The 14,929-nt window shown below is 49.2% G+C and overlaps 1 protein-coding gene across 1 annotated transcript in view; it reads left to right on the top strand.

Annotated features, from left to right (window-relative positions):
• NUP133 (nucleoporin 133) overlaps window positions 1-14,085 on the top strand; it is a 1,523,409-nt gene extending 1,509,324 nt beyond the window's left edge. Inside the window, exon 26 of the mRNA XM_086927107.1 lies at window positions 13,844-14,085. Within this exon, the coding sequence (XP_086783233.1) occupies window positions 13,844-13,980 (137 nt within the window). The 3' untranslated portion in view covers window positions 13,981-14,085. The remainder of the gene's footprint in view (window positions 1-13,843) is intronic.
• The last annotated feature ends 844 nt before the right edge of the window (window positions 14,086-14,929 follow it).

A 14,929-nucleotide genomic window follows, 5' to 3' on the forward strand; every position in this document is an offset into this window, starting at 1 on the left:
GAGAGGTGGGTAGGGAGGGTGGCTGTGTTGTAACACGGGTGAATAGGTGCATCAGTTGCGCCCATTCAAGGGAGATTGGGTGTTTTCGTATGCCTTTTACCTCCTCGTCTCATAACACTTTCTCGTCCGCTGCCCCCCATTTCTTCACTGCTCCTGTCCATGCTGCCTCCGGGGGTCCATCCAGGGGGCTCGCCAGTGCATGGCTATTCCCCTTTTCACTAGAAGGATGACTAATGAGGCGAATCGGCAGGACACTTTCTCGGTTTTCCGTTTGCAGAACAACCCCAGGGCACTAGCTTCCCATGTGGGCAGGGTTGTATTACCAGTTACTTCCAGAAGGATATGATGTACCTGGGTCCAGTATTGGTTAATGATGGGGCAATCCCAAAACATGTGCTTGAAGTCAGCTTCGGGGGCCTGGCATCGGGGGCAAGCGAAATGTGTGTTAGGATAGAACCGGTGGAGTCGCTGCAGGGTGAGGTACGCTCTATGGAGTATATTAAATTGGATTTGATCTGGCTGCGACTCAGTCGCCCCCCTCAGGCGGGTGTCTTCCAGGCGCACCAACTATGCTAACCGTTGGTTTAATGAGGAACTGAAGGCTCTCAAGCTCAGTGTCCGCCGTGCGGAACGGACCTAGAGGCGAGACTATTGCCCGTACTTTAAAACTCAGTACATCTCCCTTCTGGCCTTTTACAAAAAATCAATCTTGGCGACCAAGAATGCCTATTTTTCCGCCAAAATCCTAACTGCCGAAAATCAGCCCAGAGAAATCTTCTCCATCGTGCACGATCTTGCCTACTCTGACCGTGTTACCCTTAAGCCTGCTCCTTCCCAGTACTTATGCGATTCCCTTAACTCCTTTTTCCTAGACAAAATTTCTAATATTAAAGCAAACATCCCTCCCCCTCTCCCTCCTTTGTTGACCCCCAGTGCCTGCCAGTCTTAGCTCGCCTTGACTCCATCCCCCTTCTTACAGAAGAATCCTTCCTCTCTCTCCTGCCTATGGTCAAATCAGGCTCCCCTCTGGACCCTTGCCCCGCTCACATTTTGAAACAGATCTTTACTGCCTGTGTGCTGCCCCCTCTTAATTTTTTCAATAGTTCACTATCACAGGGCATTGTCATTCCATCTCTCAAATTGGCCGTCATCCTTCCCATTCTCAAAAAACCTGGGGCTGACCCATCCGTTCTTGTCAACTACCGCCCCATCTCCCTACTGCCCTTTCTGGGGAAGGTACTAGAGCGCCATGTGACCAGAGCGCTTGGTTCCTTTGTGGAGGAGAACAGGGTACTAGCCCCCCGTCAGGCTGGGTTTCGCCCCGCACACTCCACGGAGTCCGTCGTGCTATCGGTCCTTGACAACCTCAGAGAGGGTATGGACACCAACCATCCCCAGGCCTTGGTCCTCCTCAATCTCTCCGCCGCCTTTGACACGGTTGACCACTCCATCTTAATGTCCTGTGTCAGGGCGGGGGGATCGGAGGCTCTGCCCTGGTCTGGCTATCCTCCTTCCTGAGAGACCGCACCCAGGCAGTGCGCCTGGGCGACTTTTCGGCGGACTTCCGTGCAGTTCAATGCGGGGTCCCCCAGGGCTCCTTCCTCTCCCCTCTTTTATTTAATTTGTACATCGCCCCCCTTATCTTTGCCCTCCAGCAGATGGAGGTCTCCGTTTACAACTATGCAGATGATCTCCAGCTCATTTTTTCTTTATCCACATCCCCGACTCTATTTCCAACTTTCAGTTGGTGATGCTTTTCATCCGGGACTGGATGAATTTCAACCACCTGAAGTTAAACCCCGACAAAACAGAGTTGGTTTTGACAGGTGGTTGCTCCAGTCCCTGGACCCCCCTCTTCTGGCCCCCTTCCTTAGGCCCCTCCCCCTCTTCATCTGTGAAAACTCTCGGTTTCAAACTGAACAACCAACTTACCCTTCACTCCCAAGTCAGCTCTGTCGTATCTTCATCCTTTCTTTCACTCCGCACCATTCGCAAAGTTTCTCGTTTTTTTTCCTTCCCTGCTCTTAAGCTCATAGTCCTGGCGATGGTAACCTCTCGCCTGGACTATGGCAATGCCCTTTACTGCGGCATGCCCGCCTACAGCATGCGACGACTACAGCTGGTTCAAAACCAGGCTGCCCGCCTGGTTTTTACCTTGGCCAAATCTCATCATGTCACTCCCCTCCTTAAGTCCCTACACTGGCTCCCCGTCCGAGTACGAGCCCAGTTTAAGTTGGGCTGCATCACCTTTCAGGCTCGTGCCGGCACAGCCCCCGCCTTTATTTCTTCAGAACTCAAACCCTACGCCCCTGTTAGAGAGCTTCGCTCATCCGCCCAACAACTGCTCACAGTTCCTCGCTTTAAACGCAAAAAGTGGGGTGGCGCGAAATTTGCTACACTTGCCCCTGCTTTCTGGAACTCTCTTCCCCTTCAGCTCAGGTCCTGCACCCAATACACTCTCTTCCGCAAGGCGTTAAAAACCTTCCTCTTTTCCCAAGCCTTCTCTCCTTAACTTCCTTTCCCCCACCATCCTCCGTTTTTTTTCCCTCCCGGGCTCAGTACTCCACAGCGCCAAGAAACCGCCAGGTGTATGCGCGCTCTATAAATATTTTTAAACTCAAACTAAATTGGATGTTTCAAAATCAGGCGTTTCTAGAGACTTTTTTGGGATACTCCAAGACTTTTTCCCACTCCTTATCATTAAATACCCGACCAACTTCTTCCTCCCATGTCTGCCGTAGTGAGTCCAAGGGTCGTAGAATAAGCTCTAGGATTGCCTTGTATAACCATGTGACCAGGTGTCTACCCACTCCCATATGTATGATAGTGTGTATTACCGGATGTGTCGGGGGTTCTACCTCCCTTGCACTCCAGAACGGGCAGCAACTGTCTATGAGCTGTCAGTGGAGGTGGAATTGCCCAGATGGGAGGTCATAGAGGTCTCTCAATTGAGCGTATGGCATTAATTGTCCGTCGTCAAAAAGGGACGCCATGTCAGTGATGGAGTGGTCCGTCCAACCCTGGAGAGCGCGGGAGGTATAATAGTTATCATCACGTGGGAGGCCTACCAATGGAAGTAATGGTGAGTATGGGGGTTTCCCTTTGGGCAGTCAGTGGATCCTTAGCATACATGTGCGCGCCACTGTTACCTGCAAGGGGTATGTGCGCAGGGGTTTTGTGCCTGGGAGCAATAGTCTGTGTATAGCCGGAAGGGGGATCCGTCCGCACTCTGTAAGTGTTTCCCCGATATGACGTTCCGCTGTCCAATACAACAGCCACTGGAGTTGTGCCGCTAAAAAGTATGATTCAAAGGACGGAGCTCCGAGCCCTCCCTGGGTAGTAGGAAGGTAGATCGGGGACAGGGCTACTCTGTGTCTTCTCCCCCCCTCCCCCCGCCCCCCAAATCAGGGTTGTGAGGAGCGTGTTAAGTTCTTTAAAGAAGGAACGTGGCGGTATCACCGGAAGATTGGCAAAATGGTACAGGAGTCGTGGAACCATTATCATCTTTGCAAGTGCGATGCGACCTATGCGGGCTAGTGGTAACGTTTTCCAGAATCGCCCTGATGTTCGCAGTCCTGCTAAGACCTTTCGGTGATTTCCATCGTACAGGTCCGTGGGGGTGTGAAACAGTTGCACTCCTAGGTATCGAGGTGCTGGTGTACTCCAGTTGAGCGTATGGGGGCCCACCAGTAGGTCGTGTGGAGCTAGGTGCGGGCTTAAAGGGAATATTGTGGACTTTTTCCAATTGACTTTAAGACCTGAGGCCGCCGCAAAGTTCTGTAGTGTCGACCAGATCGTAGATAAGTCACACGTGATGGCTCTGACATAAATCAAGAGATCATCCGCGTAAAGTGACACGCAGTGTGTTACGTCTGCTATCGGTATTCCCCATGTCTGCCCCTCCTGATGTAATTTAATTGCAAGTGGTTCAACTGCTAGGGCGAACAGGAGGGGGGACAGGGGACACCCTTGCCTGGTCCCTCTGTTGACCTGAAACGGGGCCGATATGTATTTGCCTATCCGTACCCGAGATGTGAGGCCCTGGTAGAATAGTTTGGTGTATTTCAACAGAACAGGTCCGACCCGGGCTCTGTGTAGTACCGCAAATAAATATGGCCAAAGTCAGGTGTTGAACGCCTTTTTGAGATCTAGGATCAAGCAGGCCGCGTTGGGGAATCGTGTTCTCACACTATCTTGGATGTGAAATAGCCGACGTATGTCCTGGGAGGTATTTCGAGTGCACCAGGGGTGGGAGGATCTGGGTGTATCTGTTTGCTAAGATCTTCCCTAATAGTTTACAGTCCGTATTTAGGAGTGTTATCGGTCTGTATGAGGCAGGGAGGACTGGGTCTCTATGTGGTTTGACAAAGGTTACAATAATAGACTCTCGGAGTGACTTCGAGAGTTCTCCCCGGACCAGCGCCTCGTCCAATACGGTCACTATTTTGGGAACAAGGTGCATTGAGAATGTTCTATAGTATTCAAGCGGGAATCCGTCCATACCCGGGGCCTTACGTCGTGCTAGTTGTCTAAGGGCTTGGGTGATCTCTGGGGCTTTGATCTTTGAGTCCAGGTCTTTACTGGCGGCTCTGGGGATGTGGGTGGACGTGTAGGAGGCGGAGGAATCGCGCTATTTCTTGTTGGTTCATTTGTGTCGGGGCTTGGTAGATTGTCGCGTAGTAATCGCGGAAGATGTGCAAAATATCAATGTGTGAGTGTCTGGGTGTACCTGTGTGGTCTAATAGTTCTGTGATCTGGCTCGTTGTCATCTCCTGTCTGGCTAGCCATGCCAATAACGCGCCCGCCCTGTTGCCCTCCTTGTGTGTCCTGGCAGCATAGGCTCTAAAGTTATATGTGAGCAGGTCTCGTAGCGCCTCTGCGTAAGAGGTTCTGGCTTCCGCTATCTGCTCAGCAGTGGTGGCAGTGGTGTCTGTTTGTTTCGTTAGTGTTGCCAGTGTCAGTTCTGCAGCTTGTAAAGTTCTGTCGAGCGTTTTGCGAACTCCAAGTATTTGTTGTATGCAGTGGCCTCTGGCTGCTACTTTGAATGCGTCCCATTCTATTAGGCTGGACCCTGCTGTGCCTGTGTTGATCGCAAAGTGTTCACGAATATAGGAGCCGTGTGCCTGTCTGAATACCTGGTCGGAAAGGCAATCACCTGGTAGTTTCCAGGTGGGCACAGGGGGGTGTGGGGGCCTCCATCTAAGTGGCAGGACATGTGCATCCTGATCCGAGAGGACTCTGCCGAGATAGTCAGAGTGTTGTACATGTGGGAACACTGTCGCGGAACAGAGGAATCTATTAAGATGGGCGCGCAGGTTATGAGGTATGGAGTGAAAGGAGTATAGTTGTGTGTCCGGGTTGTGTTCACGCCACGGGTCTAGTAGGTTCCAGTGTTGTACCCACGTTTGATATTGAGCAGTCTGCTTTTGTGCTGGTGAGTGTATCGGTGGGGGTTGAGATCTATCAAGCTGGAGGTTCAGGACGCAATTATAATCCCCGCCGAGGAGCCATGGGACTGAGATGTGTTGAGTTAGTACTCCAGTGAGGCGTGTCCAGTAGTGGTCTTGGTCCACGTTAGGGGCATATATACTTCCTAACAGGAGAGCTTGGCCTTTGAGCAAGCCCTCTAAGAGGGCATATCAGCCTTCTTTATCTGTGACTCGAGTGTGCTCTTTAAATGGGACTCCTGGCCTGATCCAGATGAGGGCGCCCCTAGCATATGCCGAGTAGGTAGTAGCACATACTATACCCCGCAATTTCCTATGTAGTCGAGTCACTTCTTGTGTGGACAAGTGGGTCTCTTGTAAGAGCGCTATCTGTGCTTGTGTAGTGTAGTTCCTATTTTCCCTATAGGCCCTGCGCATTGGAATAACATAAACAGCAGTGTAGACGTAGAAGTGCGGTCTTCCAGGTCTCTACTGACTATGCTAAACTTAATTGGTTTTGTACCAACTAGCTCAGAGGTCACTGGAAACTTTCTTGACTGAATAGGAAGTGATCAGCTCCCCTGGCTCAGACAAGAAGGGATTCAGTTTTCCAACAACCGCATAAACATGACAACTTTGCTCCTTTAGAATAAGAGTCAATCTCTAGAGTTGTGTGAAACAATAGACAGCTATTTCACTCAGTCAGTTGTGCAGTTTACTTTCACCAAGATGCAGAGAATAGAGAGACGGGCGTTTTCAATAAAAAGGTATTATTTATTGAACAGTCTTTCTTCTCATGCAAGAGAAATGAATTGCCACAATTGCAAGACTTGTTATTATAAAAAGTGCGTACAGTAAAAGGAGTATTGTGAAATAATACTGTAAAAGCATTGATATGGTTTCTTAGCCATACAATGGTTAAAATGAGTAAAACATATACATTCATATATACATTTAGCTAACGTACTCAACTGGTGCTTCTAACTACGCCTACCCCGGTGTACCTGACCTAAGCCTAATACGTGGAAGGGAGTAAGTAAGTAGCAGTTTAAGTTAAGTTGGTTTTGCCAAGAGTTTGCTTCAAGAATTCTCTCTAAGGGTTTAGTCAACACTGTACCTCTGGAATAGAATGTTGGAGGTCTTGTATCTCCTCTCAGGACTCGATATCCCAGTCACCCGCAAGGGTAGGCTGGAAACGCCGGGGCTGGATTTTCTCGGCAGGAGAAAAGACAGCGTCTTTCTCAGCGCGTCAAGGAGGAGGAGGGGCAGCGTCCGTGGGCTTCTCGCATCTGCTGGGCTCTGCAAGGGACAGCTGATCTGCTCCTGTATTCTCTATCACCACCGCTGTGTTTGCTTAAGGCAACGTTGGTATTATTTATACCTGGAAGGTGCCTAGTTTGACGTAAGTTTTTGGACATAAGACGTCAATAAAGATGTCACTAAGAACCGGTCGTTCTTACAGTGCTCATTCGAGTTCTATTACTAATCAAAACATAGCAAGCGGGGCTTTCCCAGGTTGCTGGGGGTTTTATCTGGTGAAAGAACTCAGTGTGTAATCTAGGAATCTTAGATAGTGGCTTCTGCTGTGTCATATACTGTAATGAGCTGCAGAGGCGAGTTTCTGAAATATGGCTCTGATCGTTTATGCCATTATAGGGGTATGGATGGATTATAGCCGTATTAGGGGCATCGGATCACAATATTGATCGGGGTCCTAGATAGAACACGACACTTGTTGTCGTTTGATGTATGCGTAGGCAGCATACCGTTTGCCAGCCGTATGCATACCTCTGACATTTATGGTAATGACCTTTATATCTGTGCTAGGGGTTCTGTGCGTCATGGTATGTCAAGAACTCGGGCCTATCTCTCCCGTGTATCACCTCTGCCCGTCCCCCCTGCACCCCACTCCTTCGTCCGCCCACAGTCCACTGGTTGCGTATTTTCCCATTAGATTGATCCGCAGAGGGTGTAGTCTGAGCCTTTGAAACTGGGAAACAAAACTTGGATGTTCGGGAAACTTCCCAACTAGAGGGACATAGCATCAGAAAGGGGATGTCCAAACTGTACTTCATGTACTGTCTTTAAGTCGTTTTGTGGTGGCGGGTGGTAGCTCGGTTGCGGGTATCTCCGGCAGTCCGCTGCATAATGGGCAGTTCATGTTGCTGGGGAAACAGTCTCTCTTGGTGTTGCGTATGCAGCAGTTCGTGGTGCATCCAGTCCAGGTAGGTCGTTCTTGGGGTTGTCTCGTGTTGTCAATTATATTTGTTGCGGGTATACTGGCAGTGAGGGAGGACGTTAATACCAAACATGGCGTTGCAATTTTTAGTATGAACTGACTTTCTCGTTGCTGTCTAAATCAATGTGTCTGCCGTTTGTGGAGTGACCAGCGGTGGCGTGCCAGACCCATCATGAGATGTATGGGTATCACTAGCTTCGTCGTCAGACGTGAAGATGTGGGGAGCTTCTTCTATGTCAGATTTGTTCTCAACTTCCCTTCTTGCTGCCGCAGCCTGTAGGGCCTTCCTGCGCTCTGCTATAAATTGTTCCAGATTGGGGGCTTGATGTATTAGTGATCTCGAGTGGGAGGTAAGCTGCGTGAGGGTGACCTGTTTCTGTTGGCGTCTGGGGCAGTTTGAGTGCCGGTGGTGTGGTGAGTCCTCCTTGGCTTGTTAGTTGCTGGACTATCCAGGAACTTGCTTCCGCCGGGTCGGTGAAAAAATGCGTAGAACCTTTATCGATGATTTTTAAATGGGCTGGAAAGAGGAGAGCGTATTGCACTTGTTTCTGTTGTAGGGATCGCTTGACCGCTAGGAAGGTGGCTCTCTGTTGTTGAACAGCTCTTGAATAGTCCGGGAATAACATGACTCGTTTATCCTCCACGAGCAGCGCTGCTCTAAGAATGGTGTCTCTATCCTGGAAGTGGAGTAGCTTCAGGAGGAATGGTCGAGGTGGTAAGCCTGGTTTGAACTTACGAGCCGGCACCCGATGCGCCCTTTCTATGGAGAAAAACTGAGTTAGGTCTTCTGGTCGGGTAAATGACTTTATCCAGGCCTCCATGTCTGTGACTGGGTGGGACCCTTCTGAGCCTTCCGGCAGATTCAAGATGCGGATGTTACTCCTCCGAGAATGTCCTTCCCCGGTGGGTTCCGGGGATCCTGCCTGCGATTCCGTGGTCTCTGTATTGCGTTGCCGTCCCATGATGTCGTGGGCGAGAGTTCCGATCTAGATCCCTGTTCTGTGGCTCGAGCCCTATCACCGGATGCGGGGGGGGGGGGTGTTGGGGGGGGCAAGGCCGCCGTCAGATTGTGAGGTGTGATCTGTTGTGGGTGGTCGTCGAGGCGCTGTAGGTATGGCGTCGGAATCCGTTGTCTTTGTTGCCTAACACTGCGTCTCAGGACCAGTGTGTGTCAGTCCCGTTCGTGCCGTTCCCTGGCTGCTGATGATCGCTGTAATCATGTGGGGCACTCACCTGCGTCCGCCTGCATTATGCGGTGTCCACGGCTGTCCTTCATACACTCTGGATTCCAACGCCGGAGGGGAGTGGAGGACCAGGGGTTTTATCCCACGCTAGCAGGATGTTGTGGCGGGGTGTAGGGCATGCCAGGGTCCCGGGTTGCTTGGTGGTCGCGTGCTGTGGCCTGCTTCTAGTGCGCCTTGGGTCCAAGCGTGACGGTGTGCGGCCGGCTGTAGGGCTCCCGAGTATTGAGGTGCAGCCAGTGTGGGGGGCTCAGTTGTGCATGCAAGTTCTGCGTGGTGAGGCTCCCGTGTTGTCTCCCCCGCCGGTATTCGCCCGTTATGCTTCGTCTCCCTACCCCCGCGCTCTGAATCCTAGCGCCAATCTGGGGGGGGGGGGGGGGGGGGAGAGAGGGGGGGTTGTTGTCCCCAATGCCACCGGAGAGGCGCTGGCCTAGCGCGGTCTGTGTCACTGTTGTGGCGTGGGGTGATGGGCCTCGATGGGGGTCCCAGCGAGGGATCCCGGCGGCAATGGAGCGCAGGGGGGTGTCAGGCTGAGCGACACTTCCGCCCTCGCGACCACCGGTCCGTGGCCTGGAGTCCAACCCGCAGCTGGCTCCCCTTCGGAGTATGCAGGTGGGTGGGGGGGGGCTACGCAGGGCAATGGGACAGCTCCCACTACAATTCCGACAGTGTTGCCCGGAGGTGAGGCCTCCCCGCGCAGGTCACCCACCGCTAGCAGTGCCCGGTGGGTTGCTGGAGCATACGCTCTCACCTTCTGGTCAGGGGGTGCCTGGGGAAGCTGCCGTCACGTCGCCGCCTCCTCTGTTCCGGGTGCACCAGCAGTCTGGGTCTCTCTTATCCACGGAAGGGGTGTGGCCCGGACATGCCGCCGCTGAGCTTCGTTGTAGGCCGTTCACCAGGGCACTGCCATTTTCAGGTTCCTCCTGGCCGCGGATCAGCCGCCTCGTTCTCGTGGGAACCCCTTGTCATATCGCGGCGCTGGGGGTTTCCCAGTGTGTTTAGCTTGGCGGTCCGATGTTTGGGGAGTCATGAGAGGATCCCCATCGCACTTGGCGTGACTTTTAGCGGTCAGCCGGGACGGAGCTTTAGAGCAGCACGTCCGCCATCTTAGGCTGCCAGGCCACGCCCCCCGCATTTGACCTGGTCTTGAGGGGAAACCTATGGGCACTCCTATTAGAGATGGGTGTTCCACCATATCTCTGCCACCAATCATGCCCAAATTAGGTTTGGCAAAAATAGCGAAATAACCGCCCCGCTGCTGGTGGAAAGAGGTGTACGCTAAGGCTGTGTCCTGGCCCCAACACTTTTTTGCCTCTTTATCAACAGCTTACTAGAGTCATTAAATGCAGGGAAAGATATCGGCGCCCCCAGGATGGCAAATCGCAAAATACCTGCAATGATGTTTACGGATGACACCCTCCTCCTCCTCTCTAAATCACCTATGGGAATCCAAAGGGCCCTTAACATCTTTAGTGCCTTTTGTAGAAACCGGGGTTTGGAGATCAACCTGCAAAAAAACAAGTATATGTTGTTCAATGCAAGCAAAAGTACCCGGCACAATCCCTGTCTAGATGGGAACCTGCTAGAGAGGGTGTCCATCTTTGAGTAACTCCGGATCACGCTCACAAACAACTTGAACTGTGGTGCTCAAATCCAGAAAGCAAGCCTAAAGCTGGCACAGACAATGGGGGCTAACAGAGGTACTTAGGAGCTGCACCAATAAATCCATACGCCCGGCAGTGGAAATATAAAGTACAAGCCAGGGGTGCTGCCCTGTACGGTGCCGAAATCTGGGGTCATCGTTCCCCGGGCTCTCTAGTGAGCATCAAGAACTCCTTTGCTAGGCAACTGTTGGGTCTTCCCCCTAGCTCCCCATTGACGCCACTTAGAGGTGACCTGGGGATTAGACCAATTGCGGATGAAGCTGCCCTTAGACCCCTTTTATTTTGGTGACGCCTGTGGAGCACTCCTGAACTGGCCGCATATAGGGGGGCGCTGAGTGAGGTGTTGAGTCTTCAGGGTTTCAGGCACACTTGCCTGGCACACATTAGGAATACCTGTGTCGCCATGGGGAGGGGCACCCTGTGGTCTAACCCAGAAAAAACTTCCCTTGTTACCCCTAGGAAGGTCCTGATGGAGAGTTATAGGGAGCAGAAACGAACTCTGAAGCCCCTTATTCGGCCGATTAACACTCGAGTCTTTAGAAGTAAAAGCCCAATATAGACTAGAGCCGGCTTTGGACGATATCCAGCCATTCTTGGCCATGAAATTGTACTTCCAGTTCAGACATGGGGTGCTCCCGTCGCATGCATTTACCAGCAAGTGGGCTGCCCAGTCTGTAACAACATAGAGGAGACAGAAACTCACGTGATATTTTTCTGCCAGGGATATAAAAGGGCAAGGACTCGATGGCTCCTCCAGTTATGCAGTAATTTAGGAACCAGACACTGTAGAGAGGTTTATAGGCTATTGAAATATGACACACATCCACCCATCGTGTTTTCCGTTGCACGTTTCTTAATCTCAATGTGGTGCACTCGCAGTGCCATTCTAAAGAAGACCCCCTAGTTCTAGGCAATGTAATATTTTATGCCTTTTATAATCGGCCCAACTTACTGGTCGTCTTTATTCTCCTTTATAGGATTATCCTATGATGCTAGATGAGGGCCACCTTGACTGTATTAGAATCGCTAGGATGGGTCTATCGCAATGGCCTTGGTGCTAGCCAGGTTGTGCACACGCACTTTACAGAGTACGGTTCCAGAGCAATGTAAAAACTTCAGATGTAATGCACAAATATTTTACTGAAATTGTTTCCTTATGATTGTATTAACAACGTAAAAGTTCATAGTTGCCTAAATACTTATTCTATAGGATATTTACTTAGAGTTGAGTTTGGAGGGTTCGTCGAACTGGACATCTATTGTTCATGTATAGGCATCTTACTAAATGTATTCTTTCAAATTAATGCAATGGCTTCTAGATTGGATTTACAATGCACATGCACTTTATGATTCCCCCATTCAAATAATAGCTCTGGACTGTGGGGTGAGTTAGTGGGGCATCTTAGATGATCTGGTAACATGATCCCTCCTGTGCAATGTCCTTGCCATGTTAAAGGCCTTGGCGTTGCCTAGGATTTGCACATGGCCTTTCTTGACTACTGTTTCAGAACAATGTAAAAACATTATTTGATTCTGATGTACTGGACAAGCACTTTACTGAAAATAATCTCTTAAGAATTGTTAAGCACTGCAAAAATGCACGATCTGCCTGAATATTCACTCTATAGAATGTGCACACAGCATAGAGTTCTTTGGGTTCACCGAAATGGCTACCTTTTACTAGCGTACAGGCATTTTATTATATTTACTTTTTCAAATAATGCAAATGCCTCCAGATTCCCTGAATACCGCACATGCACTTTATGATTCCCTCACACAGTTAAGAGTTCTGGGCTTTGGGGCGAGCAAGCGGGACTTTGGAGAGGACTATGTAACACGAGTTCAAGTTTACAACTTTAATGTGCTAATTGGTGCCCATCCCCGTGGAACGGTTATGTTATTGAGTTACATGTAATGTATTGTATTTAAATTTGTGCTTTTATGGCCACACTGACCGAAATAAAGTTGTTGATGATTATGATGATGATATGATGAATTCTCATCTTTATAATGTTTTACAACATTTGTATTTGCGTATGTTTCATTAAGGGAAGGGTATTTTTAATGAAATTTAAATTGGTATTACAAAGACAATTCTAACTTCAGTTTAATAGTGGCGGCCAACAGGTCCAACGTTGTGTTGCTTATGTGAATTTATTGAAAAACCATGTACCACATAAAAGGTCCAAGTATTTGGGCGAAAACCTTGCTCTTGACCTTATTTCCTGACAAGCACCTTTTGTAAACATGGACATAAGACAAACGTGGTACATGGTTTTCCAATAAGCAAAACAGCATGAGACCCTTTTTGTATATATGTGGGGAAGTGGCGGCTTTCTCCATTGGCTGGCACCTGCTCTACAAGATCCTCACTGTGACTTCCTGTTGATGGTTGGCTCTGATGTGTATATATAATGTTATTTTTAAGAGGGCTGCAAAGCATTGCATAGCTGCTCTAAACCACTTTCACACTTTATATGCCTTTTTTTCCTTTCTGTTTTTTTAATATTCAAGTTACTGATCTAACAGGGATTCCCATCATGTCAGGTTGGCAAATTAAATGGCCATCGGCTTCAAGATGCAGGTTCACGCCATGTGTGCTTGCGTTTCAATGCTGGTGGGTATCTTGGGATGGGTTTTCTTAATTAGGAAACCCATTCCAAAATCCCCATTGCATGCATGTGTGGGCGCGCCTTCAGATATCCACATGCATTCGATTGCAAAAAAAGCCATGGCAAAGTCAGTAGCTCAGCATTTAAATGCCAAGACATACTGGATTTGCCACTTTCAGTTCGAGTTGTTGGTATTTGTGGGTGGCCCACACCTTCATTGCTGGGTATTTGCATTCAAATCCAAGCTATTTAGTGTAGCTCAGTCCACTCTTGTAGTCAGGAATGGGTGTGTCATTACATATAACCCCAATCCTTGGTCCAATGCATGCATATATGTTTAGGTTTTCAGCACGTTTGAAGGGTTAGGTATTTTCAAATCATAGCTATATTCACATGTAAGACACTCCTGCCTTAGAAAGTTTTTTTGTCTGCTGTACTTTCCGTCCTATGTTACCCGGTCAAAAAAACTCTGGATAGTAACTGCCATTGTTGCACCGATCTCTGCACCCTTTTTTGAGCACTGAGCACCGTCACTTATTGACTTGAATGACGTCTTATCCTTGTCATATTACTTACCATTGTATCAGGCAGCTTGCCCAAATGCATATTTTGTGTGTGTTAATATGTATGTAATTACATACAATGTGTTTTTATGTTGCAGGGGTTGTGCTTAAAAAATATCTGCCAGAAGTGAAAGACGTGTTACAAGCAGAGGAACTTGGAAACCTAAGATCCAATCCCTACTTCGAATTTGTGCTTAAGGCAAATTATGAACATTATTCTCAGGGACAATCATAAGCTACTAGAATTTTACCCTTCAGACATTTAGTGACTAGGTGAAAATTGTCAGTTAGATTCATGCATTTACATTTACTTTTGTAATAAAGCATATTCTGTACAGCAGCGATTTTGTTTTGTGATTTATTTTACCTGAAAGGTTATATTTGTGCTTAACCAGTGATTTTCATAAATAACATTCACGTTTTCATATAAAGTCTACCCCATCACTCATCTTTAATGAATGCAGGTAAACCACTCTTAACAGAGAATACTAACCAAGCCAACTTTAGACGTCTCATCGTGCCGATGTAATCTATACAGTGTTCCATCTCTGTGGTTGTTAGAAATGGGATTTCTGGTTGGGTAGGGCTTGCGCCTAAGCCAGGCAGAAACCACCACTCTAGTCAGGGTAAGGGAGTTACACGCCAAAGATAACCCCTGCCCACCCCCTTGGTAGCTTGGCACAAGCAGTCAGGCTTATCCCGGAGGCCACGTATAAAGCATTTGCGCAACCCACACAGCAACAACATACTAGGCACACCACAAAAGGAACTCCACACACATCAGGGAATGCATGGACGCTGGCGGCAGAGCGGCTCTGATAATGTTAGACCTCTCTGCCTCTTTCGACACGGTACCCCATCAGCTTCTGCTCACTGGGCTGGCAGCCAGTGGCATCACCGGTTCTGCTCTACAATGGCGGACTTCGTTTTTGAATAATCGGACGCAGCAGGTGTGGTTACCCCCCTATTCTTCTTCGGCTAAACTCCTTTCGACTGGGGGGTGACGCAGGGGTCCACTTTAAGTCCTCTATTATTTAATATATACTTGACCCCCTTGATCTCTCTGGCCGAAGGATTGGACGCAAAAATAATAGCCTATGCTGATGACACGCAGTTGCTATTTACTTGGCCTGGCACGGATCTGGACACTTCAGGGGTCCAGGCCTGTCTTTCCTCAGTTTTTA

The sequence above is a fragment of the Lissotriton vulgaris genome, chromosome 6, assembly GCF_964263255.1.
Source record: "Lissotriton vulgaris chromosome 6, aLisVul1.2, whole genome shotgun sequence".
NCBI classification, from domain to species: Eukaryota; Metazoa; Chordata; class Amphibia; order Caudata; family Salamandridae; genus Lissotriton; species Lissotriton vulgaris.